A 27,095-nucleotide genomic window follows, 5' to 3' on the forward strand; every position below is an offset into this window, starting at 1 on the left:
CAAAAATTTCCTAAGTATATTCACTAGCAATCAGACCTGCTTAGAGGAAGAAGTAAATACTGCCATAGGAATGAACAAAGATGGAAAGATTTGTTCTCAGTTAACACGACTCGGCTGTGCTACACATTTGCCATCATTGAACATGATTAGCTAGTTTACAATACCAGAGAATAGTTTACTATGTATCCTCAAATATATCAAGTTGGGCACTATAGAGACAGACAACAATCTACAGCTTATCAACAATCCATTCAATTTTTAGACTTCTGAATAACAATATTATCTAAATATCAATATTATCTGAATATCAATAATATCTGTATATTAATATTATCTGAATATTATCTGTATATCAATATTATCTGTATATCAATATTATCTGAATATCAATATTATCTGTAATCAATATTATCTGAATATCAATATTATCTGAATACCAATATTATCTGAATATCAATAATATCTGTATATCAATATTATCTGAATATCAATATTATCTGTATATCAATATTATCTGAATATCAATATTATCTGAATATCAATATTATCTGAATATCAATAATATCTGTATATCAATATTATCTGAATATCAATATTATCTGTATATCAATATTATCTAAATATCAATGTTATCTGTAATCAATATTATCTGAATATCAATATTATCTGAATATCAATACTATCTGAATATCAATATTATCTGTATATCAATATTATCTGTATGTCAATATTATCTGTATATCAATATTATCTGAATATCAAAATTATCGGAATATCAATATTATCTGTATACCAATATTATCTGAATATCAATATTCTTTGTATATTAATATTATCTGAATATCAATATTATCTGTATATCAATATTATCTGAATATCAATATTATCTGTATATCAATATTATCTGTATACGATTTGCTAAAAACTCATTCCAGTGCTATGGAAACAGTTAATAAATCCAATTTATCAGTGCCGAGAAATTGAGTAGCAGTTCAACAGTAGCTGGTTTATCTCAACCGTATCTGGTTAATCCCGTCAGTATTTGGTTGATCCCAACAGTATCCGGTTAATCCTACCAGTATCTCATTAATCCCTACAGTATTTGATCCATCCCAACACTATATGGTTAATCTTAACAGTATATGGTTAATCTTAACAGTATATGGTTAATCCCAACAGTATTTAGTTAATTCAAACAATATATGGTTAATCCCAACAGCGTTTGGTTAATCCTAGCAGTATCTGGTTAATCTCACCAGTATATGGTTAATCCCAACACTATCTGATCAATCCCAACACTATATGGTTCATTCCAACAGAACTTGGTTAATCCTAACAGTACCTGGTTAATCCAGGCAGTATCTGGTTAATTCTAGAGCTATCTGGCTAATTCCAGTACTATCTGGCTAATTCGAACATGATTTCACCATGCTCGTCAAATAATCATCCTAGCCATTGCAGCTGCAGGTAATAAAGCAAGTTGGAATAGTAAAGTAATTGGAGATACTAATCTATTCTTACACTTCAATTTTACCCGTGAATTGAAGTATTGAATTGAAGTATTGAATTGAAAAACCGAAAACAGACAGCTGTTTGCAATGTCTTTCAAGAGCAGTGTAAAACAAATGACTTTGTTCAATGTGTAAACTCTCCCAAGACAAAATGTTCCTCTTATTTGCTGAATCAGTTTACTTTCTGAAAATAGGCAAACAAGGCTGAACAAATCTACATAGAACAGAGTGAATTACACACAGGCTTCATCGTATGTAGTTCAACAGTGTAGCACTTTGATATGTGATCCTGTTGGAAGTTGTTTTATAAACTGAAGTTATAAAACCACTTTAGTTTATAAAGTAAACTAGACGTAAAACATTTTGTTGCAACTTTTAGGTATACTCTGTGTTATTGTTAATAAATACCTGACAACATCACTATGTTACTTTTAAAACATACGGCATGACTCATTTGGAAAACGAAAAGCAATTTACAGATATCATTGCATTGGAATCTACTATTACTCGCATGAAAATATAGAATATAGGGGGTCCCACCACACAAAGTTGTCGTCAGAATAGTCACTTTTAAAATCACTGTCGTCACTTTCAAAATCACTATCATCACTTTTCAAGTCACTGTCACCTTTTTCAAGTTGGTAACCAAAACAACCTCTTTCTTCACATTCGTTATTTTAATACAAATATCCATTCTGGTGGCACTGGGTCGCGTTAAAAACCTGAAACTTGCTCAGTTTGAACTTCTGCTAACCAAAAGCATGGCTCAACCAGCGACCTTCAAAAACTTATTAGTGATGTTTGGGAGTGCAGCTCATTACTCTGCGAAGAATGACAGCCGTCTTAGGTTTTTAGGGCTACATTTCTTGTACTGAAAATAGACCGAGATTGTCTTTCATAATCACTGTCAGTCACAGACTTGGAAACGGATTTGCTGTCAATGTCGTGGCCTTTTTATAGCGGTTTACTTTAATTATTTGGCAGTCTATAAATGCTGGGCCAGATCCTTCAAACAAAAACTGGTAAAGTTTCGGTTGAACGTGTTGATTTATGAACAAAAAATAAGTTAGTAAAGGTACGGCTACACGTAACAAATTTTTCGTTGGTTCTAACCAAAATCACGAAATAATTGAAACACACAGAATTATTCTGCGCTGCTAGAATCGTGCTAGCGAGCACGATTCCAGCAGCTTTTGCAATTAGTATAGTTCAAGAGACGTATAATGACACACAATAAAAGTATAAGTGCAATTCAGCATACATGTAGTACATACGATGCAACTGCTTAGATTGCGTTATTGTATGTATTTATTGTTTGGACGCTATAGCTACAAATTGTTTATTTTTTAATTATATTTCCTTTTTAGCAACAAAAGTTTTGTGGTAGAAAATGTTGCCATCTTTAGCGCAATCAAGTCGGTTGCATCTTGCGTGTGGCATTATGTTTTCGGACTACATATATCTTAAAATTCGCTAGATTCGTGCACGCTAACCAACAATAGCGCAACTTAAACAGTTACATCGTGTGTTCTATGTTGAATTGCTTTCGTACTTTTATTGTGTGTCGCAATACATGTCTTGGACTATACTAATTGCTAGAGCGACTAGAATCGTGCTCGCTAATAATTTGTTTAATCTGTTAAAAGCGTTTCGTCGACGAACTCGGTGGGCATGCACAGCTCAAATAATTCTGCGAATTTCGACCGATTAATTCTGCGTTTTTCGTGATTTCGGCCAGAACTCAGAACCAACGAAAAATTTGTTACGTGTAGCCGTACCTTTAGTAATCCTACTTACACAATCATCGTCACCTACATTGATAAATGGTCGTCTCGTCTGTCACTTTTTAAATATCCCTGTCGTCGGGTCGTCAGAATCGTCACAAAACATGGGAGGACCCCCAATATAAGGGTAACGCCAAACAAAAGCTTATGGATGGATTATAACTGATAAAGGATAGCGTGCACACCTGTCGCGCATGTGAAATGGGAGTATATAATCTTATCAGGGTCCGGATTGAGCTCGACAAACATCTTGAGTATGAACTCTCTGGCAGACACGGCATCCTTGGTTTTACCGTCGTATTCAGGAAAGTAGTCGACTAGATTAGAATACTGCAACAGAATGTAATATGTATAGAATAACAACAGAATGTAATATGTATAGAATAACAACAGAATGTAATATGTATAGAATAACAACAGAATGTAATATGTATAGAATAACAACAGAATGTAATATGTATAGAATAACAACAGAATGTAATATGTATAGAATAACAACAAAATGTAATATGTATAGAATAACAACAGAATGTAATATGTATAGAATAACAACAGAATATAATATGTATAGAATAACAACAAAATGTAATATGTATAGAATAACAACAGAATGTAATATGTATAGAATAACAACAGAATGTAATATGTATAGAATAACAACAGAATGTAACATGTATAGAATAACAACAAAATGTAATATGTATAGAATAACAACAGAATGTAATATGTATAGAATAACAACAGAATGTAATATGTATAGAATAACAACAGAATGTAACATGTATAGAATAACAACAGAATGTAATATGTATAGAATAACAACAGAATGTAATATGTATAGAATAAAAACAGAATGTAACATGTATAGAATAACAACAGAATGTAATATGTATAGAATAACAACAGAATGTAATATGTATAGAATAAAAACAGAATGTAACATGTATAGAATAACAACAGAATGTAACATGTATAGAATAACAACAGAATGTAACATGTATAGAATAACAACATAATGTAATATGTATAGAATAACAACAGAATGTAACATGTATAGGATAAAAACAGAATGTAACATGTATAGAATAACAACAGAATGTAACATGTATAGAATAACAACAGAATGTAACATGTATAGAATAACAACAGAATGTAACATGTATAGAATAACAACAGAATGTAACATGTATAGAATAACAACAGAATGTAACATGTATAGAATAACAACAGAATGTAATATGTATAGAATAACAACAGAATGTAACATGTATAGAATAACAACAGAATGTAACATGTATAGAATAAAAACAGAATGTAACATGTATAGAATAACAACAGAATGTAATATGTATAGAATAACAACAGAATGAGCTACTTGCAAAATTCTCAAACATTACATCACAAGATTACTGCAGCACGAATAATGAAATATTGCATTAGTGAAAACACACCATTTGACTGAGGCAATGGCAACAGACAATACACATGAATAGAAAATATCCAGATAAACACACATTGCGCTACTTGTGAGATTCACGAGTTGAGGGTCGGTATTTTGAGTATTTTCCAATGAGTACAGTATTTACTAGATTTTGAAAATGGGTAAGATTCAAAGCGCACAACCTTCTTCCTAGAGTGAAATTAGCTAGAGACAAACTCCATCCAACGCGTTAAGATGGAACATGACTTTTAAGCCTTCACAGTGGGAGTGACAGCCGCGTGATCTACTAAGAATGCTGTAAAAGTGATTATAGAACCGACCACTTTATTTCAATCTGGAGTAATTTCCTTAAAAAACAGCTGATGAATTCGAACTAAAGGAAATGCTATCTAATTATATAGAGCCATGACTGTTTCTAGGTCTTACAAGAAATTGCAGAGGACTCCATCCAACCCTCAGCCAACGATTAATTACAGTAGCACATAAAATGCTATCTAGTAGTAACTGACTACATGTATACTGCTGAGAGCAAAAAATACAAAAATATTTGGAGATAAAGCTTCAATGGGTGAAACCTATAGGGAGAAAATGAAAGTTTACGCTTTGTAGACACGTTTAACATCACAATTCAACATACATATTGTCTCTCCTTCATCGTATTGTCATTCTTCAGCTTTTTGTCACTATTAATGATTGCTCTATGGCACCTAACTCATGTTGTCAGATTCCACAGAACACAATATGGCATCAACATCATTAAGATCACCTATTCTTGTGTTTGACTACATTTGGAATGTGCAATTGAAAAGTGTGAAAAATGGAGTAATTATAAGCTCACTGCCTGACACCCTAAATAGCTACAATCGAGAGCAAAGGTAAGGAGAAGGAAAGACAAATCTTACCAGTATCTTCTCATCAAGCAAGTCCTTTTTATTAAGAAAGAGGATTACTGAGCTGTTTGTGAACCAAGGGTATGTGATGATAGTTCGGAATAAAGCTTTCGACTCTTCCATGCGGTTCTACAAAAACAGTCTTGATGTATCATACCGTAAGCTTGCGACAGCCTCATTCATGACACTTCACATGCCTTAACCGATATCTGTTGATGGCATCTACATCTCTGTGTCTCTCACCCTTCTATCACAACCCACTTCTATTAAAAGCTTCCTTTAAATATTTTGTAAAATCACAAATACCCTGAGTACTGGTCCCTAAACAAATCGGAGTCCTGGCTATTTCTTCAATGGAAGTCAGCAAACCCTATTAGGACATTATCACACTCCATGAATGAATTACTGCTGGGGTTTAATAACCGTAAACTCCACGTATGCGTATAAGTTGAAAATGGACACGAAATTTCAAGCTTAAAAATCCATCTTCGACTTATACAGTGGTCGCATTTTTCATGACACCAAATCTAGCAAAATTCAACTTCAAAAAGCCATTGCAAATCAACATTACATGATATGACATATCGGGATTCATCTATAGATATAAATCTCAAAGTCTGTCTGTAATTCAGTTTGTCCAACTATAGCTATTTAAATATTGGAATGAAAAATCTGTATCACAGAATATTTGATCTCAGAAACTCCTGTTAGCCAGGCAAATGCCGTAACCAATTTAGATAGGCGAGAATGATAGATTCTTTGGGCGATATATGTCGCTATGTGGGTGAAAATACACTACCGCTCTCTGTTACGACGCAACGTCATTATATGTATTAGTTATTAGCTGTCTATTAGCCTATTACTTAAATTAACCATTGGCAATGTGCCAGGCTAATGGCAAGTGGCAGGCAACTACATTATAAGCTGGTTTTTAGTACCTGTGAAAAGTCAAGCATTCTGCTAGTTGATAAAATAGTGAAATGCTAGCAATCCTACTCAACATGAGATGGATCAAACACGAGGTTCCATTCTTAACCATGAAAATTGTCATCTGCTAGAATTATCTTCTGGAATAGCGTGTTTTTTTAATTTAATGCTTTTTTCGTAGTATCTGCCTACAAGCCTACAATAATCCATTTGACATTCGGTAATCCATTTGACACATCCACTATCGTCCATCCATCCTTTTTCATGTACATGAATCACGATTCCTGACAGAAATCCGTCTTGCAACATGGCTTTCCTGTTAAAAACGTACATACTATTAAAGGCGGTAGTTTCGTTCTATTGGCGAGGCGGGCCAATACAATTTAAGTATTAATTTTTGTGCCTTGTGGCCATCACTATAACTCTCATCTCTCACTCTTTTGTTAATTGTTATACGTATTGCCGACAGAACAAAAAACATGGGCATTTTGGAAAGCTATTTCCTCAGCAACTCATCGCCCGCCTTTGATGCCAACTGAACTATTAATGAGCAAACTTTTTGAGCTAGAGAAGAGGGTCAACTTATATGACAGGTGGCCTACATGTCAAAACCAGAATTTTTAAACCAAACTTTAGACCTCGACTTGTACAGACGGTTCCCAACCTACGAACGAGTTACGTTCCGAACGATTGTTCGTAAGGTGAATTTGTTCGTAAGTTGCTTCAGTGCTATATTTTGTATTATAATTTATGTTTAAGGCCTATATAAGTATATTGAAGGTTTATATAAGTATGTATAAGGCTTGTATCAGTAACCTGTATTGGTTTGTACTGAAATTTTTTTTAAATAAAATGGAGATAATACTTTGGTGGACGCTGGGCCATGACACTGCATTTCTTATAATTATGTCTTGTCCTTTTTATTATATTGTTGTTTTAATCGTTATGCTATCACTTATCGTTGTTGTCTTATTTTTTGTATGTGTTGTCTGTTTATTATATCGTTGTTTCACTCGTTATGCTATGGTTATATCTGATATAACGTCATAACACTATCACTTATCGTCACTTATATTGTTGTCATACCAACGCGGTAGCAGTCCTATTTATTCACCTTGTTAGCCGGTGTTCTTACCATTTGCCGTTAGCCGGAATGGTTGATATTATTGTATATAACTGAGTGCGCTCATTTAGTTGAGCAGAGCAGATAGCCGTACGCTCCTCGGCTAGTGAAATTTCTTTCGCTAATTAAAAGCTGAATGAAACTACACGCACCCTCTTCTCTTTATTTATTAGTAGAGATCGTGCCAAGGCCAGCAAACCCCTTTACAATAAGGCAAACCCCTGTACAATACGTATGTAAAGTTCAAACAAAGTTCAAACAAATAACTCAAAAGTTATTCGAGTTACGAACAACGGGACATACGTTCGTATGTATCGTTGTTCGTAACTCGAATGTTCGTAAGTAGGGAGCTGTTTGTATGTCAAGTCGACTTGTACGCCGGTTTGATTTGTATGCTGAAATTTATGGTACAGCTGCATACACTTAAACAGCTGTTTTGCAACATGCGAAGCATCTAAAACGCAGCCAAAAATACCTTTCAAGTTATTAGTCACACAGAATTATTATGACCAGCTCCACATGCAAATTCTTTGACAAACAACAAGAAATTTGGGCACTTATTTGTCCCATTGTACGAAGGTAATTTCCAACATATAACATTCGAAACTTCTCAGAACATTGCAGTTTTACAAATCAGTGAAGTATTCTCAGTGTACCTATACATAGTTGGTCCTGTGCTACTTCAATAATACTAACCAGGGCTTCATACATACAAGTTAGATTTTCGTTTTAAAATCATGGGCCTAAGACTAGTACTTGGGAGAAAGTATCTTTACCTATGTCTCTCTGTACCTCTACCTACGTCTCTCTGTATCTCTACCTACGACTCTCAGTATCTCTACCTACGTCTCTCCGTATCTCTACCTAGGTTTCTGTATATCTACCTACGCCTCTCTGTATATCTACCTACGTCTCTCTGTATCTTTACCTATGCCTCTCCGTATCTCTACCTACGTATCTCCGTATCTCTACCTAGGTCTCGCTGTATCTCTACCTACGTCTCTCCGTATCTCTACCTAGGTCTCGCTGTACCTCTACCTACGTCTCTGTATCTCTACCTAGGTCTCTCTGTATCTCTACCTACGACTCTCTATCTATATAGAGTCTCGTCATATATTTGAATATACTATTTCCTAAGATGGCGGCTTGCCTATTTTATTTAGTAGCTAGTTTCAGGTGTGCGTGTAGCAACTGAGAACTTAGCAGACTCGACGACGACTAACTCGACGACCTAATTACCATAGACGGGTAAAATCGGCAGTTGGTGTTCAAATGTTTACACAGCATTTAGAGGAAACTGATATGACAAGTTTATAATTTACCTTATTTGAGGCATTTGAAACATTCATAATAATGTATCTGTAGCTCAGGCCCGTATTCCCTGGGGCGGCTGGCCGGCTGAGCCGCCCCAACTTTTTAGGAATTTTCGGCGGCTAAGTACAGTCAAACTAGGATAACTCGCCCTCGGATAAAATGTAAAATTTTATCTCAAACACATGGTTATAAACACTTGGTTATATTAACCCAAATGGATTTTGTTTGGTCCGTTCCCAAGCAATGATAAATTGCTTTAGATAACTCGACCTCAACATCATTAACTCGAACAGTTATTTGCCCAACGGCTACGGAGACGGTTTTTATCGCTGTAGAATATCACTTTATTCCAAGCCTTAGAGAGATAAACATCAACTTTTAGTAGTTCTTAGGTGCCATTATTATCATCAGCAAAATATTCCTGTTAACGACTTTTATTAAGGTTTGCAAAAGGTCAAGTTTTACCAAACATCCGCTTGGCAATGGCCCATCGAAAGCGTGGAAACCTTCGGATAAACTTAATGTAAAATCGGCAAGATTGATCTTAGTTAAAACGCTCAGAAGAAAAAGATGCCTTTTTTAGCGCCTAACCGCAATCAAGTTTTGCCAATTTTAATCTGAAAACGCCCTGGCAGTCAGATCACCTAAAACAAAAAACAAATCTCAAGTGATAAAAAAATATCTATACTTTCTGATAAAAAAATTTTAAAGGTTGATTTGCAACAAAATTCACATTACAGTTATTTGATATCAAAAGATTCACCATGTTTTACTCTGTTGTGTTGTAGGTGCAAAATATGTGAAAAGGTGATTACAAGCTCCTCAAAAACGAACAGAAAATCGCAGCCACACGAGACCGCCGTAGTTTACACTCTCTTTCCAAAACGGCTCAAATGTGACGTAGATGTGAGAGATGGTTTCTGTTTACACTTTCATGCAACCTTATTCGTCGAAATATTTTCACAAATATACTTCACGCATTCAATAAAACCATGTCTATTGTTCTTACGCGTCTGTTTTAGCGTCATTGTAATGCTGTCACTTTTGGCAGTGATATCCTATAACTTACCGTAAAAATTCGTTCAACTTTTTAGCCTTAGTTTGAAGGAGTACATATCAATGTCTGATAATCATGACGAGCCTGTTGGTCACTTGTGATAATCGAAAAGTGCTGCAGAAATTATTTGCGAAGTATTGAGTCAAATGATCAGATGACGACTTGACGATTGAATAATGCCAAAACAAAACTGTAAAGTGGCGAGCATCTATATTTGATACGGAGTCTTCGGTAAAACCCGAAGTGTTTGTCATAAACTAGTGCTACGATAAGTTTTATATTGAGCTTTTTTGGCCCTTCAATTCACGTGAGAACATCATGTGACAAGACAATAACCAAATTTCATGGCTACGTCATCGAAATAAAGAGATTCCAATTTATGGCGGCTTTTCGTTTTTGAGCTTTTAAGGGCTTGTAATCACATTTCCACATATTTTGCACTTACAAAACAACAGAGTACGACATGGTGAATCTTTTGATACCAAATAACTGTAATGTGAATTTTATTGCAAGTCAACCTTTAAACTTTACATGAGAGGCCCTTAACTTGCAACAAACAATCAATGCTTTTGATTTATATATAGTTTGTATATGTACATGTATCTACCGATAAATACATGCACTTGTGACAGTGCTCTGATAACATGAACGGTTTGATAACTCCGAACACTTTCACTCGGTCCCGTGAAGTTTGAGTTATCCATATTTCACTGTATATGAACAGCTGCAAGTTAAACTAAACGGTCAGAATAATATTTTAGCTGCCGATGCTATAAATTGAAATTACCAGTAAAAACTAGGTCTAGGAGTTGATTAGTTTAGTGTGATTAGTTGGGTTTCATCAAGGTACCATTAGTTCACCAGGTCTCCTACAAGTGATAGGCTGCTATCAAGTAACCTTTTAAAATACATATGCTATGTTTTTGTGAGTTAAAAAGGCAATAGAGTAGTGATGAGAAGGCAAAGGTCACCGCGGCATGAAAATTTAAAAAGCGTACTGACGGTTATTTGATGTATGTAGAAAAGTAATAGACTGAAACTCACTCAGTTTACACGTACGACTTCTATCACCAATCTTACCTGATAGTAACCTGATAGTAGGAACAGAAGCTAGGAATAATCTTGGCCTCACCTCATTATCAGATTCAACGAGAACTTGATCATATTCGCTAAGGGCTACTAGGAACATAATAGAGGTTACATTCTCGAAGCAATGAATCCACTTCCGTCTTTCGGACCTCTGTCCTCCCACATCTACCATTCTAAAATGTGGAATAAGTTGTGAAGAACCGCATGACAGTATCAAACCATATGTTGTGACTCCAACAAAAATAATTCATCTCGACACTCTGCGCACACTCGACATACCTACACTAAGACTACTACTAACATAGCTACACTACCACTAGTATTAACATACCTACACTACCACTACTATTAACATACCTACACTACCACTAGTATTAACATACCTACACTATCACTACTATTAACATACCTACACTACCACTACTATTAACATACCTACACTACCACTACTATTAATATACCTACACTACCACTACTATTAACATACCTACACTACCACTACTACTAACATACTTACACTACCACTACTATTAACATACCTACACTACCACTACTATTAACAAGCCCATTGAATTCATGCCATTGGCAAACCAAAGATCAAGACATAGACTTATCAAATTGCTGCTCACCTAAATATGATACTATCTAGGTCGAAAGGGTATTCTATGATTCCCGTGGTAGGCACTCTTACACGAAGGATGTCCTGTAAGGTAGGTAGATAATCCTCGCCAGCTATCCTATCCAGTTGATCTAAGTAACTGCAAGTGAAAAGAAATGATTAACACTTAAGGTCTGTCAATGAATATACTGATGTCTAGCTGTCGCATTTATGTCATCTTTTCATAGATGGTACTTTTGGTGATACTGTGATGAACGTTTAACTGATTATAATTGGACAGACGATCCCTTGTGGTAGAGTCGAGCCTTTGGCCATAGTATCGGTTAACTTTTGTAAATAACTAGTACGTAAGACAGAATATAGCACAAAAGTCCCTAGAACTTAAATCTTCCAAGTCCTGTCTTGGCTCCCTTTGGACGATAAAATATGGCAATTGATAAATTAGTTTATGGTTTAGAGTTTAGACAATGAATTAGACAAATGACTATAATGTTGATAAGAAAGAGAAAGCAAAGGAGTGACTAAAGATAATGAGAGTTACTACTTGTTAGGTTATTAAGATAAAGATCATCAAATTCATATTAGGGATAATTACTTGTTACATATCCATGTGTGTTAAAAATGTTTGCTGCCACTTACCGAATGTGAATCCTTTCAATTATACAATTTTATGATTCTTCATGCTGTATTTTTATGTACAAATAAACATTTCAGTATAATGAGTTTGTAACATTATAGCAAATTTAAATATTTTGTTACATGTAGTTACAGATGTTACAAAGTCTCCTCCGTTCTCACAGTGATTTATTTTCTTGTGAAACAATTCATCGCATGGCACGCTCGCAGAATATCCGCTTGACCAACTAAAATAACTTATGCTACGGACGTTGTATTATCACTGCATGGTTTTATTTTGTAGCTAGTATGATATGTAGCTAGTGTGATATGTAGCTATTATATGTAGCTAGTGTGATATGTAGCTAGTATGATATGTAGCTAGTGTGATATGTAGCTAGTGTGATATGTAGCTAGTATGATATGTAGCTAGTGTGATATGTAGCTAGTGTGATATGTAGCTAGTGTAATATGTAGCTAGTGCGATATGTAGCTAGTATGATATGTAGCTAGTATGATATGTAGCTAGTATGATATGTAGCTAGTGTGATATGTAGCTAGTGTGATATGTAGCTAGTGTAATATGTAGCTAGTGTAATATGTAGCTAGTGTAATATGTAGCTAGTATGATATGTAGCTAGTGTGATATGTAGCTAGTGTGATATGTAGCTAGTGTGATATGTAGCTAGTGTGATATGTAGCTAGTGTGATATGTAGCTAGTGTGATATGTAGCTAGTGTGATATGTAGCTAGTGTGATATGTAGCTAGTATGATATGTAGCTAGTGTGATATGTAGCTAGTGTGATATGTAGCTAGTGTAATATGTAGCTAGTGCGATATGTAGCTAGTATGATATGTAGCTAGTATGATATGTAGCTAGTATATGTAGCTAGTGTGATATGTAGCTAGTATGCCAAAGCCAAATTTATTCAAGCCCAGTTCAAAGTTTATGTAATACATCTAAATTGAAGGTAAGCGCTCCATACAGTACATACTGCACATAGTAATATTACATTTCATGGCAGATCATAACCACTAAATGCACTAAAGTTACCGTAGGTAACTAAAGTTACCTACGGTAACTATAGTTACTAAGGTTATTATACTATTTTGTTACTAATCTTTAATATGTAGACTACATATATACAAATTTTGATGATTTTACCAGGGGGTGTTTGCATTAGATAATTACTGTGGGTTTCTATACCCATCTATACGATATCCCCAAAATAGAACAAAAGCCTACTCAAATTTACCAGTTTCTTGATTTGCTTGATATTGAAATTTCCTAATAACTATTGTCAAAGAATTGTAAGGCCCCTGAAAATATGTTTAATAAATAATCAACTCGTATTAAACATTAACTCTGCTAAAACAGAAATTTAATTGGAGTTAATTAGAACTTGAGATCATTCTGCAGAGAACAACTGGGGACTAGCAATTGGCAAGGCACTTATGGCATCTGCAGAGCTCTGAGTTGCCCAACTTGCAAGATATCAACACTGCACATGAAGGATTGTGTATAGAAGTAGAATGAATCTGTTTTAAATTGCAGATACATTTTGAGTCGTCAAATGATTTGGCAAACAAGGGTATTTGTTATTAGAAATAAATCGATACATTGATTCAAATATTTTAAAATCACTTTAAATTTTAAACTTTAAAAGGCCTTAAAATGTTGATAATATCTGGCAACTTTAGATTTATTATATTATATCAAGATGGAATTATAACATAGAATTTTCACAATCTTTTCTGACTGCGACAATTTTTGAAGCAAGAATCAGTTTACATATTGTATCTTAAGAGATTTTCTCACGGAAAACATCACTTTTACGAACAAAATAACATAAAAAATAAGAGAAACTTCTATTGCGTGACTTGTTAGGATCTTATCTAAAATCTATTCCTACCATCACGATGATGGACAAAACATGGCAAGCAGCCAATGAAATTGATTTCCTACCTAAAGAGCATACAACTTCTTTCTTATAGAGCACGGCAATCTTGAAGCAAGCCAATTGTCATGAAGTGTACCCTGACCAATCTGGTATTTGTGTATATGACACGGAAAGGAAGGTGCCAACCTGGCGCTCATGCAACAAGCGGGCATCATACATAAATGGTCATTAATAAGAATTAAATTAAGTGATAAATTATTTATCTCGCTTTATAAACAAGTATGAAATGAGGAAGTAGTCGCTGAAAATCGAGTGAATGATCTACAACGGGAAGGGAAACATCATCGTAGGTGAAGAAGGCGGAAATAGATTGAAATATAACAGCAGATGCTGCCAAGAAGAAAAAAGAAATGAACATACTACTTGGCGGAGTCGGTTAGCTGATACTCCCTCCTTCGAGTATAGCACTCCTGAATACCATCATCACTCCATAGATTTTTCAACGCGTCTATACAGGTTTTAAAGTCTTCGTCTGTTACTTTCTCAGAGTCCTTCCGCTTCACCATGCTCGCATTCTCCTGCAGCAGACAGATAATTAGAGGTTCAAACAGCCCGAGAGATTCAGCCCTTGCTAACTAATTAATTTAACACACGCGTTTATCCCTTTTCAAATCATAACAATGCTTTCACAGCCCTAAGGGACAAATCATCAAGCATTCATGACAAGCAGAGCATTTGTTATTCATACAAGCGCAAAGGGTTTGAATCCCTGTGATTTGTTTGGGGATTAAGGGAAGCGCGAGGAGATGATATGGAGAGTATTATTACTGACAAGCAAATCATTCGCTCTTTACACACTTTTCCTGCTTATAAATCAACCAGAATACATATATCAGACATATATCAGACATATATCAGACATATATCAGACATATATCAGACATATATCAGACATATATTAGCCATATGGCTCATGATCTCACAAACCATTGAGTCGGGTGTGGGAGATTTGAAGTTATCTACACTTGCAGAAGGAGAAAACTCTCAGTTATTTTGCGATATTTTGTCTCGCCATAGACTTACTATTGGTGAAAAAAAAATAGTTCTGACAAAACTGGTGTTAAAGTTTGAGAAACGAAAACCAATGCACAATTTTGTTTACATTTCAAAACATCATAGCCACCAATATCAAGAAGTTGTAATATTTATCTAGATTTCTGTATACCTATTTGTATACAAAAAATTATCGTGAATTGAAAAATCTAAACAGCTTTTAGCTGGCTGTCATGGAAATAGCCAGCTAATTCTCAAAAAACTTATATTTATCAGAAAATGTATTATTTATTCTTAATTTTGCAGATATTAAAAACGGCTTAGCAGTATCGCGATTTTGGGCACAGCCGTAGGTATCACCAACAAAATCTTTAGAAAAATAATAACAGTAACATATTGCACACCATTGGACACTATAATTTATACTCCAATCTTGTAAAATCAAATAATTATTCTTATAATTAAATCTTATAATAATATTATAAAATCGAATAATTATTCTTATAATTAAATCTTATAAGAATCGTTAGGAAAATATAATCGTCATTCCCTTTTCTCTCACTGCTTTCGACATCAGTTGGAATACCAAAGTACTCATTAAAATTGTCAAAAATGTCAGAGTTATCTTTAAAACCGGCAAAAAAGAATCGATTAATTTTATCAAACGCCATTCTTTAGTACTTCCTGTTTAGCGTAGCAACGATTTTAAGGGATTTTTCCGAGGGTTTGAAAATTCTATTGGCTAAACTGACTTCAGATTCAAAAAGATCACTCTTTGATTGGTCCGGATGCGCGTGTTGCAAAAATCGTTCCCAATATTATATATAAATTCAGTTAGTGCAGCTTCAAAGTCAGATAACTCAACTTCGTGATTTGCGACTTAAACATGGTTTCTGAGATCGCGACCCATATATCATAGCCATTGTGCAAAGTCCAAGACATCTCCACATCTTTTTTACCGAAGCGGCAACAATCGAAAGGATTTGAAAGATAGTTGGTGCAACGGAAAGCAAGTTTTTAACATAGAACTAACCAATTACAGGTCTATATTATACCCACGCATTAGCTGAAGTCATGTCAGAGTAAGACAAAAGTTCTTAAGCCTTACATATACTATACACATAAAATGTGGTACTTGCCCAGCTTTTTATGCAAAACTGAGTAAAAGTAGCCATATGCCATAGCCATAGAGCTTTTTCCCATGAAGACTCGTCAACTTAAATACACGTGTTAATGCTTCTCTGCAAAGATTATAATTGCTTCTTATGTTTTACATAGTGCTTGTGAGTCTTGTCAAGGATACGCAGACATAGGAACAAAAATGTCATAAAGGTTGAAATCCTTTATAATAGCAACACTTAAATCTAAACGATAAATCAAATGTATTTTTAACAACATTGCAGACTAGCTGACAAACTGAAAAAGTTTCATCAGCTTTGCGAATATTAAGCAATTTCTCATTGTCGTTACTTCCATGTACTTAATTTCAAATAGATATTCGATAAGAGAGCCTTGCAAATGTTAATGAGAAAATGACTTTGCGCTTATGCTACATACATTTTAGATAGCATTGCTACAAGGTCCTGTTACCAAGTTATACAATACAACAAACAACTTTTCTACTGCAAATTCATGTGGGGAAGGATTACTCTGGATGAGTTCCAGGACACTTCAGTGGACACACAGTATGTAAAGAAGAAAAACCTTTCATTGCGGTAAATAGTGTCAGCATTTGCGTTAAAAAAGCTAGACTAAAATGACTAGTATTTGCATCAGCTTTCGCCAAGTGCTGACAAGTACAACCATAGAGTTATTTTCCCCCTAGAGTGATAACGCGCCGCCATATTGCTATGTCACCGTGGAAGCACGGCGGCCATCTTATTTTTTGTGCTCTGAACAAATTACTCAATACAAATATATGTGCAATGATGTCTTCACATGATTGTCACTAAATTGTCAAGTAAAAGCTTTGTTGGAAATGAAAACCTGTGAAGAAATATAGACCTAGGCCTTTTATTAGTTAGCACTTGTATCAAGAGGAGTGACCTCAGCCAAACACTCCCAACGTACAATAGTGGAAACCCATTCCTTACAAACAACTGCCACTGAATTTGAATATTTTACTTTAACTAGTTCAGACAGTTGTTACTACAAAGTTAATTCCTATATTACAATTATATTTCCATTCTATACTACTGCTACTACTACATTTGCTTTGTTTATTCTATGACTGTGATCATCACATTAACAGTATGCCAAATGGTAGTTTTTGTGCAGCCTTTGGCCGCTCCAATTTTAGTAGCAAGACACCAGACAGAAAATTCCATAGGTGAGTTTTTGTAGTTTAGTTTTGTTAAGTTATTCATTCAATTCTTCTGGTATATATTTTATTCACACAATAATATCATCAGTATTTGAAATTAAAAAGGCTTGATTTAGCTGTATCAACAACTAAAATGAAGGATCAGAGGCGTACCTAGCTGGTCTACCCGGCGTTGCCTGAGTAATAAAAAAGTATTTGGACAGAAAATTTATTTTTATATAACATATCGTATACAACATTTACCATTCTAACTTTTAAACTTCATATCATGAAAAAACATTTTTAAGCAGTTCAAATAAATTAAAAGGAAAAAGAAAACAACTGGAAAGGTTTTCAAGCTTTTTCAAACAACTACAACTTACATGCAAGGGCTGTTTGTGGACTGTGGTGTCAATGAATCACTCTATCACCATACAATGTCAATACTTTCAATTGATGGCAGTTGATTAGCTTCCCATCACACCGATGTAACACAACCCCAGTATGACTATCTATCTTATCTATGAGTAACTGATTGCATTAACTCACTTACTTAACACTATCTATTCAGTGCCTTTATAAGTCATGTAGGTAGTGAATTGCTTTAAATAATAAGCATATATTAGAGTAATAAACTATAATCATCATTTCTTTAATATGAGCAATAATTACTATTTTAACTGTATAAATTCATGATCATTGTTTAACCATTCTCATGGCTTATTTTATTGATCTAGTCAATCACTACAAGTTACTAGCACAAAAAGGGGCGTGGCCTAAACGCTCCTTGTTTTCCCCTGAAACGCTCGTGTTGTTGAGCTCTTGTGTTGTTGCGCTGTTATCACTATAGGGGAAGATAACTTTATGGGTACAACCGCTGTCATTTCTTGCATTGCCGACACTCATCAGCTTAGGTAAAAACATGGTGATGATTGGGATAGGGGGGTTGTGCCGCTGTTATTACATCATCATTATTATAGATTTCAATGCCTAGTCTTCAGGGTCAACATCACTGCAATCGTCTGTGATACAACCTAATTAATAGTTGCTTAACAATAAACAAAACTTTATCATTATGTTTGCATCTTTCATGGATAATGCTGTTTGTTAGGAAAGTATCTCTTGGCACTAACACATGCATAGTAATATCGATTACCCGGCTGAGTGCGTTTTTGGAGGTTTATAGACAAGCTTCATTTTGGTACATCGATATTAGCTTATGGCTTAAACTTTGAAGACAACACATACTTCGTATAAAAAAACAGTTTACCCGAAGTGGTGCAACAACCTAATATTTTTCGAGTCCAATCGCTCATACTGTAACATTGGAAATAAGCACCAGCACTTTTATTATTTTATAAAACATCAGCAAATAACCGATATGATTGAGTTAAACATTACAAAGTGTGCAACAACCTTCTCATCACTTCCAGCACTGCAAGGTTAAAGATTATAAGTTATAATAGAATCCTTCTTTTTTAACAGAACATTTCCATAATTTACAAGCACTCTCTTTTGATTTCCATATTGACAGAGACATATATTCAGAGAGGGAAACAATTTAAATATTACATATTTGGGGAGAATAAACCTCAGCAATTCATGTTAACCTCATTTGCTAGCCTCCATGACAAACACTACAGCACATATAAACACTTTGTTTCAAACAAAATTTTGAACAAAACTTTGTGAACTTACAAAATATAAGAAATAAAAAAATCATATCTTAAGTACTTCTACTTCTAACTCACATAGAATGCTCTGTGAACCGTATATTTGTTGTTTTTTCTTCAGATAGGACTTTTATAATGAACCCTCGCTACTTATTCACCTCATATTCCCACGATCAGTATATATATATATATATATATTAGTCATCCCCTATGCCTTCATTTTATTGTGACACAGTCGGTCAGGAGATATTAGGTAGAATTAACATGAACATAACACTAAAACAACATACAACATCAACAGGCATCAACAGGCAATAGTTGAAACAAATAAAAAAGCGAGCTAGCAGTATACAACCCTTTTAGATTAAAGCTTCATTTGGGAACAAACAATGTTGAACTTGCTCGGCATTTCTCAAAGGCAATGTTGGTGAAAGCTGTTCGCATGAATCGTTTTGGTTGTGCGATCTTACCACAGCGGATTCCTTACCATTAAAAAGATAAACAACCAGCCAGTCAAAATGAACATTGTAAACCAGATCTATAAATTATAGGCGAAACATAATTTTATAGAAGCTGACTTAGAACTTATGGACGGCTGCTGATCAAATGTATGCAATAAAATGGATAGTGACCAGTTGTGGTGTTTATTTGAGAAATAGTGGTAAGGCTAAGTATACATTTTTTGTGTGAAGATGATCAGAGGACAGACAAGTCTACACCATATAAAGTGGTTCAGCATTCTTACACATGAGCAGAACGCAGGAAAATAATGAATATTAAGTCTTTCTCCTATAGTTCTATATACTAACCAGCCTAGCCTGTCTTGACAAGCTGTTGTTTTTGCGTAGTTGTCCCCCCGTCGAGCGGCGAGCAACAACAGCTTGTCACAAGACGTACTGCACCTGATGCATCAGCTGCACTTATAAGGAGTTGTTCTCTTCCGTCTACGCGGCTCGGCTGCGATGTTATGTCGGTCGCTCCATTGGTTATCATAACGAATTTCACGCAAAAATTTATGTAGAAAAATTAAGATAAGAACGTTTAACTGGCGACCCCTCTCTGCAGTAAACTTTATTAGAATTTGAGAACTTGAGCAACAACAGCGACTAAACATGTCGTTATTTGTGCGCTCAGTCAGTTTTATTTCTATTTTTGTATCAGTCAGTTTTATCTGTTCTTATGGATTTTATTTTGAGTTTATTTTATTCTTAAGTTCTACTAAAGTTTATCACAGAAACTGGTCTTTGGTTATACGTTGTAATCTTGTTTTTTTTCTACATAAATTTTTGCGTGAAATCCGTGATTACATGATACTCCATGATTACCAATGGAGCGACCGACATAACATCGCGGCCAAGCCGCGTAGACGGAAGAGAACAATTCCCTATAAGTGCAGCTGATGCATCAGGTGCAGTACGTCTTGTGACAAGCTGTTGTTGCTCGCCGCTCGACGGGGGGACAACTACGCAAAAACAACAGCTTGTCAAGACAGGCTATAACCAGCCTAGTAACTAAAATGTTTAAGGTTAATGGATTACTACCATGCGGTTCTCTGTAGTGCGAGGCTTTGGAATATAGCCTTATATTTGTTACAAAAACCATTCTTACTAATACAATTATAATAGCATTGATATACCAAAACATTATTTGAATACGCTATGCTGAGGAATTAAAGGCTATCACTTGCTGTTGTCTATCAATATAAGTGATAGTATATATCGATGTTACAATAGTGTGAAAACATGCAAAACATAGCAAACATGTTCATAGCAAACATGTTCATAGCAAACATGTTCATAGCAAACATGTTCATAGCAAACATGTTCATAGCAAACATGTTCATAGCAAACATGTTCATAGCAAACATGTTCATAGCAAACATGTTCATAGCAAACATGTTCATAGCAAACATGTTCATAGCAAACATGTTCATAGCAAACATGTTCATAGCAAACATGTTCATAGCAAACATGTTCATAGCAAACATGTTCATAGCAAACATGTTCATAGCAAACATGTTCATAGCAAACATATTCATAGCAAACATGTTCATAGCAAACATGTTCATAGCAAACATGTTCATAGCAAACATGTTCATAGCAAACATGTTCATAGCAAACATGTTCATAGCAAACATGTTCATAGCAAACATGTTCATAGCAAACATGTTCATAGCAAACATGTTCATAGCAAACATGTTCATAGCAAACATGTTCATAGCAAACATGTTCATAGCAAACATGTTCATAGCAAACATGTTCATAGCAAACATGTTCATAGCAAACATGTTCATAGCAAACATGTTCATAGCAAACATGTTCATAGCAAACATGTTCATAGCAAACATGTTCATAGCAAACATGTTCATAGCAAACATGTTCATAGCAAACATGTTCATAGCAAACATGTTTAAATATTTCAAAAATAGCATATCCAAAACAAAATGCTTTTAAGATGAACAGGGAGAACAGCTCAGCTTTTCGCTATGTATATGCATAGTTGAAATGTGCTCAGCAATTAAAATACATAGTTATTAGCATTCCTACAGTTTATGACAGTTAAGGACGGATCAAGGGAGGCAAATCTATCTTCGGCATAAATCCAAACATGAAGAAAGGTTTTACTGCTTAAAGTGGTTAAATCTCCTGTGCCAAGCGAGTGATCACGCCATGCACCAGATGCTTCAAAACAGAACAGAGGTTGGCAGTTCAAAAAAACTCCAAACCTAGAGAGGTAGTAACTGTAGCAGGACGATGCGACTGGATGAGCTGCTCTGTACGTAGATATTAATATATATATATATATATATATATATCATGATTCTAGCCTTTGCTTAATAATTACAATATTACAATATATTTTATGATTTGCATACTATTACAAATATACCATAAAATTCACTTTTAACAATTGCAGTTGCTGCATAGTAATTTGTTCATTTCAATAATAAACATCATGTTTTAGGTTTGTTGCAATTTATTGAAACATGCTAGTGATAAACGTAAACGAAATATGTCAGTAAAATTTATTGTGAAAGATCAATGATATGTCTATGAAAAATCAGAGATATGTTAAAAAAATAAATGTATTTTTAAATGACAATTCAGCCAAAGGCGAGCCAAAAGGTGGAATATGTTAATTTCCAAACTGGCAGCAAGAATTTAAATAAATACTAAGTGGTATTGTTTGAACATTTCATAATTGTAGACGACTACCATGGAAATAACAGGAACATTTCATAATTGTAGACGACTACCATGGAAATAACGGGAACATTTCATAATTGTAGACGACTACCATGGAAATAACGGGAACATTTCATAATTGTAGACGACTACCATGGAAATAACGGGAACATTTCATAATTGTAGACAACTACCATAGAAATAACGGGAACATTTCATAATTGTAGACGACTACCATAGAAATAACGGGAAAATTTATACACATGCAGAATGCCATAAAGCTAATCAACCGAGTTGGCAAAAGTGCAGGTTAGTGATTATTTTTATCAAATCTGCATCATGACAATTTACAAAATAGCTAGACAGCAGTTAGGAGTGGGTAGAGATTAAACTCAATGTATATACATGATAATATATGATACGTATCATGTATATGTTTGTTATGTTTCTGCACAGAAGCAATTAAATAGAGTATTAAATTAGAGAAATGGTTTATTGCACACTCCAGAGACAACTGATTTGATAACAGAAAACCCAAGTATTTATATGTTTGGTCATAGAAAAGCTTTGTAAAAAGCTACAAGCATTATTAATAGCTATAATGAGACAGTACTATATAATATTAGCTTGTATAAAGCTTTAGCTAAAAAGCATAATGTTTGTTGGCAAAGTACCAGTAATACTTGGCACTTGCATGACACCTCCTCACTAAGCTAAAGGTTCTTTCTGGTTCTCTTAGACCTTCGGGGTTTGTCTCTGCTATACTCATCTCCATCAGGTAGACGAGGGTTGCGTGGTCTTCTTCTAGACGGAGGTTGCTCTGTTACAGTTGTAGGGGCTGGTAGTTGCAGTTTTGTCTCCTCTGTTATATCAGGTTTATCTCCAGGGTCTTGATCTTCTTCTGTTGAGTATCTTGGTCTGAGTTGTTCAACATGTCTTCTCCAAGTAGGTCCCTTTGGTACCACTTTGACATTGAGACTACGAGTTCCATATCTCTTAGTAACAATGGCTGGAACCCATCTAGGTTGTCTGTTGCGTCTAGGTCCATGATACAAGGCATAGCATGGTGCTCCAAGATTGTAGCTGTGTATCTTGCTAACTGTCTTTTCTGCCGATCGGTTGACTTCTCTGGATTGATGAAACTGTGCTATGTGTGCGGGTGATGGCAATAGGGTGTCAATCTTGCATCTCATCTGTCTTCCATTCAGCAGCTGACTGGGAGAGTATCCTGTAGGAAGTGGTGTCCTTCTATAGTGCATCAGGAACTGTTGTAGTGCAGATTTAGGTGAGAGTGACGATTTCTTCATGGCTTGTTTGAAGGATTGTACTAGTCTTTCAGCTGCGCCATTTGTAGCTGGATGGTAGGGTGCTCCAGTGAGGTGAACAATGCTTCTCTCTTGACACCACTGCTGAAACTCTCCTAAGGTGAAGCTGGTAGCATTGTCAGTGACTATGGTGTGAGGGTATCCAAAGTGTGCGAATATCTCCTCTAAGATGTCTGTGGTAGCTCTGGTAGAAGTAGATGACGTCCTGTGTATGCATGGATACTTTGAGTAGGCATCTATCATCACTAGCCATTGGCTGCCCATGAAGTTCACTGCATGATCTAAGTGAAGACGACTCCATGGCTTCTCAGGTAGCATCCAGGGATGTATAGGATACTTCTGTGGAAGCTTCTGGTGTTCAGCACAGGCAGTGCACTGTCGGCTTGTCTCCTCTATATCAGAGTCAATGCGAGGCCAATAGACAGCAGTTCGAGCTAGCTTCTTCATTCTTTCCATTCCAAAGTGTCCAAGGTGAAGGATCTTTAATACTTCCTGTTGTAACTTGACAGGAATGACTACTCTGTTGCCATATAGAAGACAACCTTCAGTGATAGAAAGTGAATCTGAGATCTTGTGGAAGAGTGACAGCTGAGTCTCCTTCATCTCTTTGTTACCAGGCCATCCTTCTGCTGTGTAGCGCATTACTGTGGCTAGTGTTGGGTCTTTCTTTGTCTCCTTTGCTAGAACATTGTAGTCTGTAGAGTTGAGCTGTTGTCCAATAGTGTGAATAGTGCATACTGTATCAACATCATCCTCATCTTCTCTTGCATCAAACTCTTTATCAGGTCCAACTGGCAGTCTTGAGAGGACATCTGCATTTTGATGATGCTGGGTAGATCTGTATTCTATGGTGTAGTCATACTGATTTAGTACCAGTGCCCATCTTGCTAGTCTGTTGGCTGCTAGAGCTGGAACTCCTTTGGTAGGTCCTAGAAGTGTGAGAAGAGGTCTGTGGTCAGTTACCAAGATAAACCGTCGACCATACAGGTACTGGTGATACTTCTTTAGAGCAAATATGATTGAGAGAGCTTCTTTTTGTATTTGTCCATATTTCCTCTGTGTGCTGGTCAGTGTTTTTGAAACATTGGCTATCGGTCTCTCACTTCCATCAGGATAACGATGAAATAGTACAGCTCCCAGTCCAGTTTCTGAAGCATCACATGAGATTCCAATGTCAAGATCTGGGTTGAAGTGTGCTAAGACACTATCAGTTGATAGCATATCTTTCAGTTTGTTGAAGCTCTTTTCTTGTTCAGTGCCCCACTTCCAGGTCTCTCCTTTGCGTGTCAGTTTGTGCAATGGTCCTGTGAGTTGTGACAGATTGGGTATGAACTTGCTGTAGAATTGTGTAGCTCCTAAGAAAGATCTTAGCTGAGTTAAGTCTGTTGGGACTGGCATCTGTTGTACTGCATCTGCCTTCTTTCCTTTAGTGATTCCCTTTGAAGTGAGTTTGTGTCCCAGATACTCTACTGTAGGTTGAGCAAAACAGCACTTGTCTTTTCTACATCTGAGCCCTCTTTCTTCTAATCTTTGAAGAAGTCGACGTAAGTTTTGTAGATGGCTCTCTGCATTGGCTCCACTCACTAGTATATCATCTAGGTATACTGCTACTCCTGGGAGGTCTTGTGTCAGTTGCTCCATGATTTCTTGAAAATACCCTGGTGCTGAGCTTATGCCAAAGGGCAACCTCTTCTGTAGTAGTACTCCTCGGTGTGTTGATAGTGCTAGTCGTCGTTGACTTTCTGGTGCCAACAATATTTGATTGTAGGCATCTGCTAAATCAATCTTTGTGTAGCAATAGCCTCCACCTAGTTTTCTGATTAGATCTTCTGGTAGTGGGATAGGTTTCCTATGTGTTTCTAGCTGATTATTGATAGTCTTGGAGTAGTCTCCACATACTCTGATCTTCCCTGCAGCTTGACCTGTTGTAGATTTGCGTACAGGTACAACTGGTGTTCCATACTGGTTGAATTGAGTTGGTTCCCATATGCCTTTAGCTACACCTGCTTCGTATGCTTGGTTGAGCTCTTCTGTCAAGGCAATAGGAACTGGTCTGGGTCGGCAGAAGACTGGCTTTGTTGAAGGTTTGAAGTTTATCTCTAGTTCAAAGTTCTTGAGACATCCTAGCTCGTCTTTGAATATTTCTGGAAATTCTTTGCACATCTCCTTACACTTGATTTGTAACCTCCCATCTGGCTGGTTCTCTATGATTGTTGATACAAGGTTCTGTTGTAGCTTGTCATCAATAGAGATGCCTAGTTGCTGTATAGCAGTTCTTCCTAGTAGGTTGAGATCTTGTACAGCACTAATCACAAATGGTGGTCTGACTTCTTTCTGTGCATCCAATTGGGCAGTTAGCTCACATCTGCCAAGCGTCTCTATGAGATGTCCTGAGGCTGATTTGTAGTTAACTGTAGTAGGTTTTAGGTTTGGCTTTCCTAGCTTCTCCCATATTGATTTACAGATGAAGTTGTCACATGCTCCAGTGTCCAGTTCCAGTGTGAAGTTGTCTCCCTCCAGTTTGATGTTTTCAGCAAGTTTCACCATCTTGGTTGATGTGCATTCTATCATCTTTACTGGTTTTTCTGCTGCAGATGATTTCTTTTTCTTGCATGCTCTTTCTATGTGACCTTGTTTAGAACAAAAGTTGCAGGTGGCTGCTTTGAATCTGCAGTCATCCGCTGTATGGTTAGTTCGGTCACATCTGTAGCATAGCTTTCCTTCCTTCTGCTTGTCAGGTGTAGAGTTGTTTTTCTGGATTGGTTTGTATCTTGATCTCTGTTGAGCAACCTTGTTGACTTTAGACGAGTTTCCATAAACTGTCTCTTTGGCAACTTTAGCTGCTTCTTCTGTTTCCTGTGCTACCTGTATAGCTTTGTTGAAGTTGAGTTCATTGTCCTTGACCTTGAAGAGAGATTTGAGAACTGCTTCATTGTTTACAGAGCAGATAAATCTTGTTCTGAGAGCCTCATCTAATGGATCTGTAATGTCTATGAAGGCACATGTAGTTGCATCTTGACGAATTCTGGCAGCTAACTCTTGAATAGTTTCTCCAGGTTTCCTCTGCATGTCACTTCAATACTTGTAACGCTCTCTAACAATGAAGCGCTTAGGGTCATACTGGTCTTTGAGAAATTCCAGTATTTCATCCATGTTGAGGTCGTTGATCTGCTTGGGTGTTGAAAGCTGAGCTGCCATATTACTAAGCTGCTTGTAGAGTGTAGGCTGTTGGTTGGTGAGAAAAGTGCCAGCAATCTTGTCTTGATGAATAGAATTTGCTGCAAT

The 27,095-nt window shown here is 35.9% G+C and overlaps 1 protein-coding gene across 1 annotated transcript in view; it reads right to left on the reverse strand.

Annotated features, from left to right (window-relative positions):
• Positions 1-27,095, reverse strand: part of LOC137399950 (guanine nucleotide-binding protein G(q) subunit alpha-like) — a 48,887-nt gene that overhangs the window by 4,319 nt on the left and 17,473 nt on the right. The window contains exons 4-8 of the mRNA XM_068086220.1: positions 14,693-14,850; positions 11,766-11,894; positions 11,180-11,309; positions 5,639-5,755; positions 3,481-3,625 (exon numbers count right to left, since the gene is read on the reverse strand). Of these exons, the coding sequence (XP_067942321.1) occupies positions 3,481-3,625; positions 5,639-5,755; positions 11,180-11,309; positions 11,766-11,894; positions 14,693-14,850 (679 nt within the window). The remainder of the gene's footprint in view (positions 1-3,480; positions 3,626-5,638; positions 5,756-11,179; positions 11,310-11,765; positions 11,895-14,692; positions 14,851-27,095) is intronic.

Source organism: Watersipora subatra, chromosome 7, assembly GCF_963576615.1.
Source record: "Watersipora subatra chromosome 7, tzWatSuba1.1, whole genome shotgun sequence".
NCBI classification, from domain to species: Eukaryota; Metazoa; Bryozoa; class Gymnolaemata; order Cheilostomatida; family Watersiporidae; genus Watersipora; species Watersipora subatra.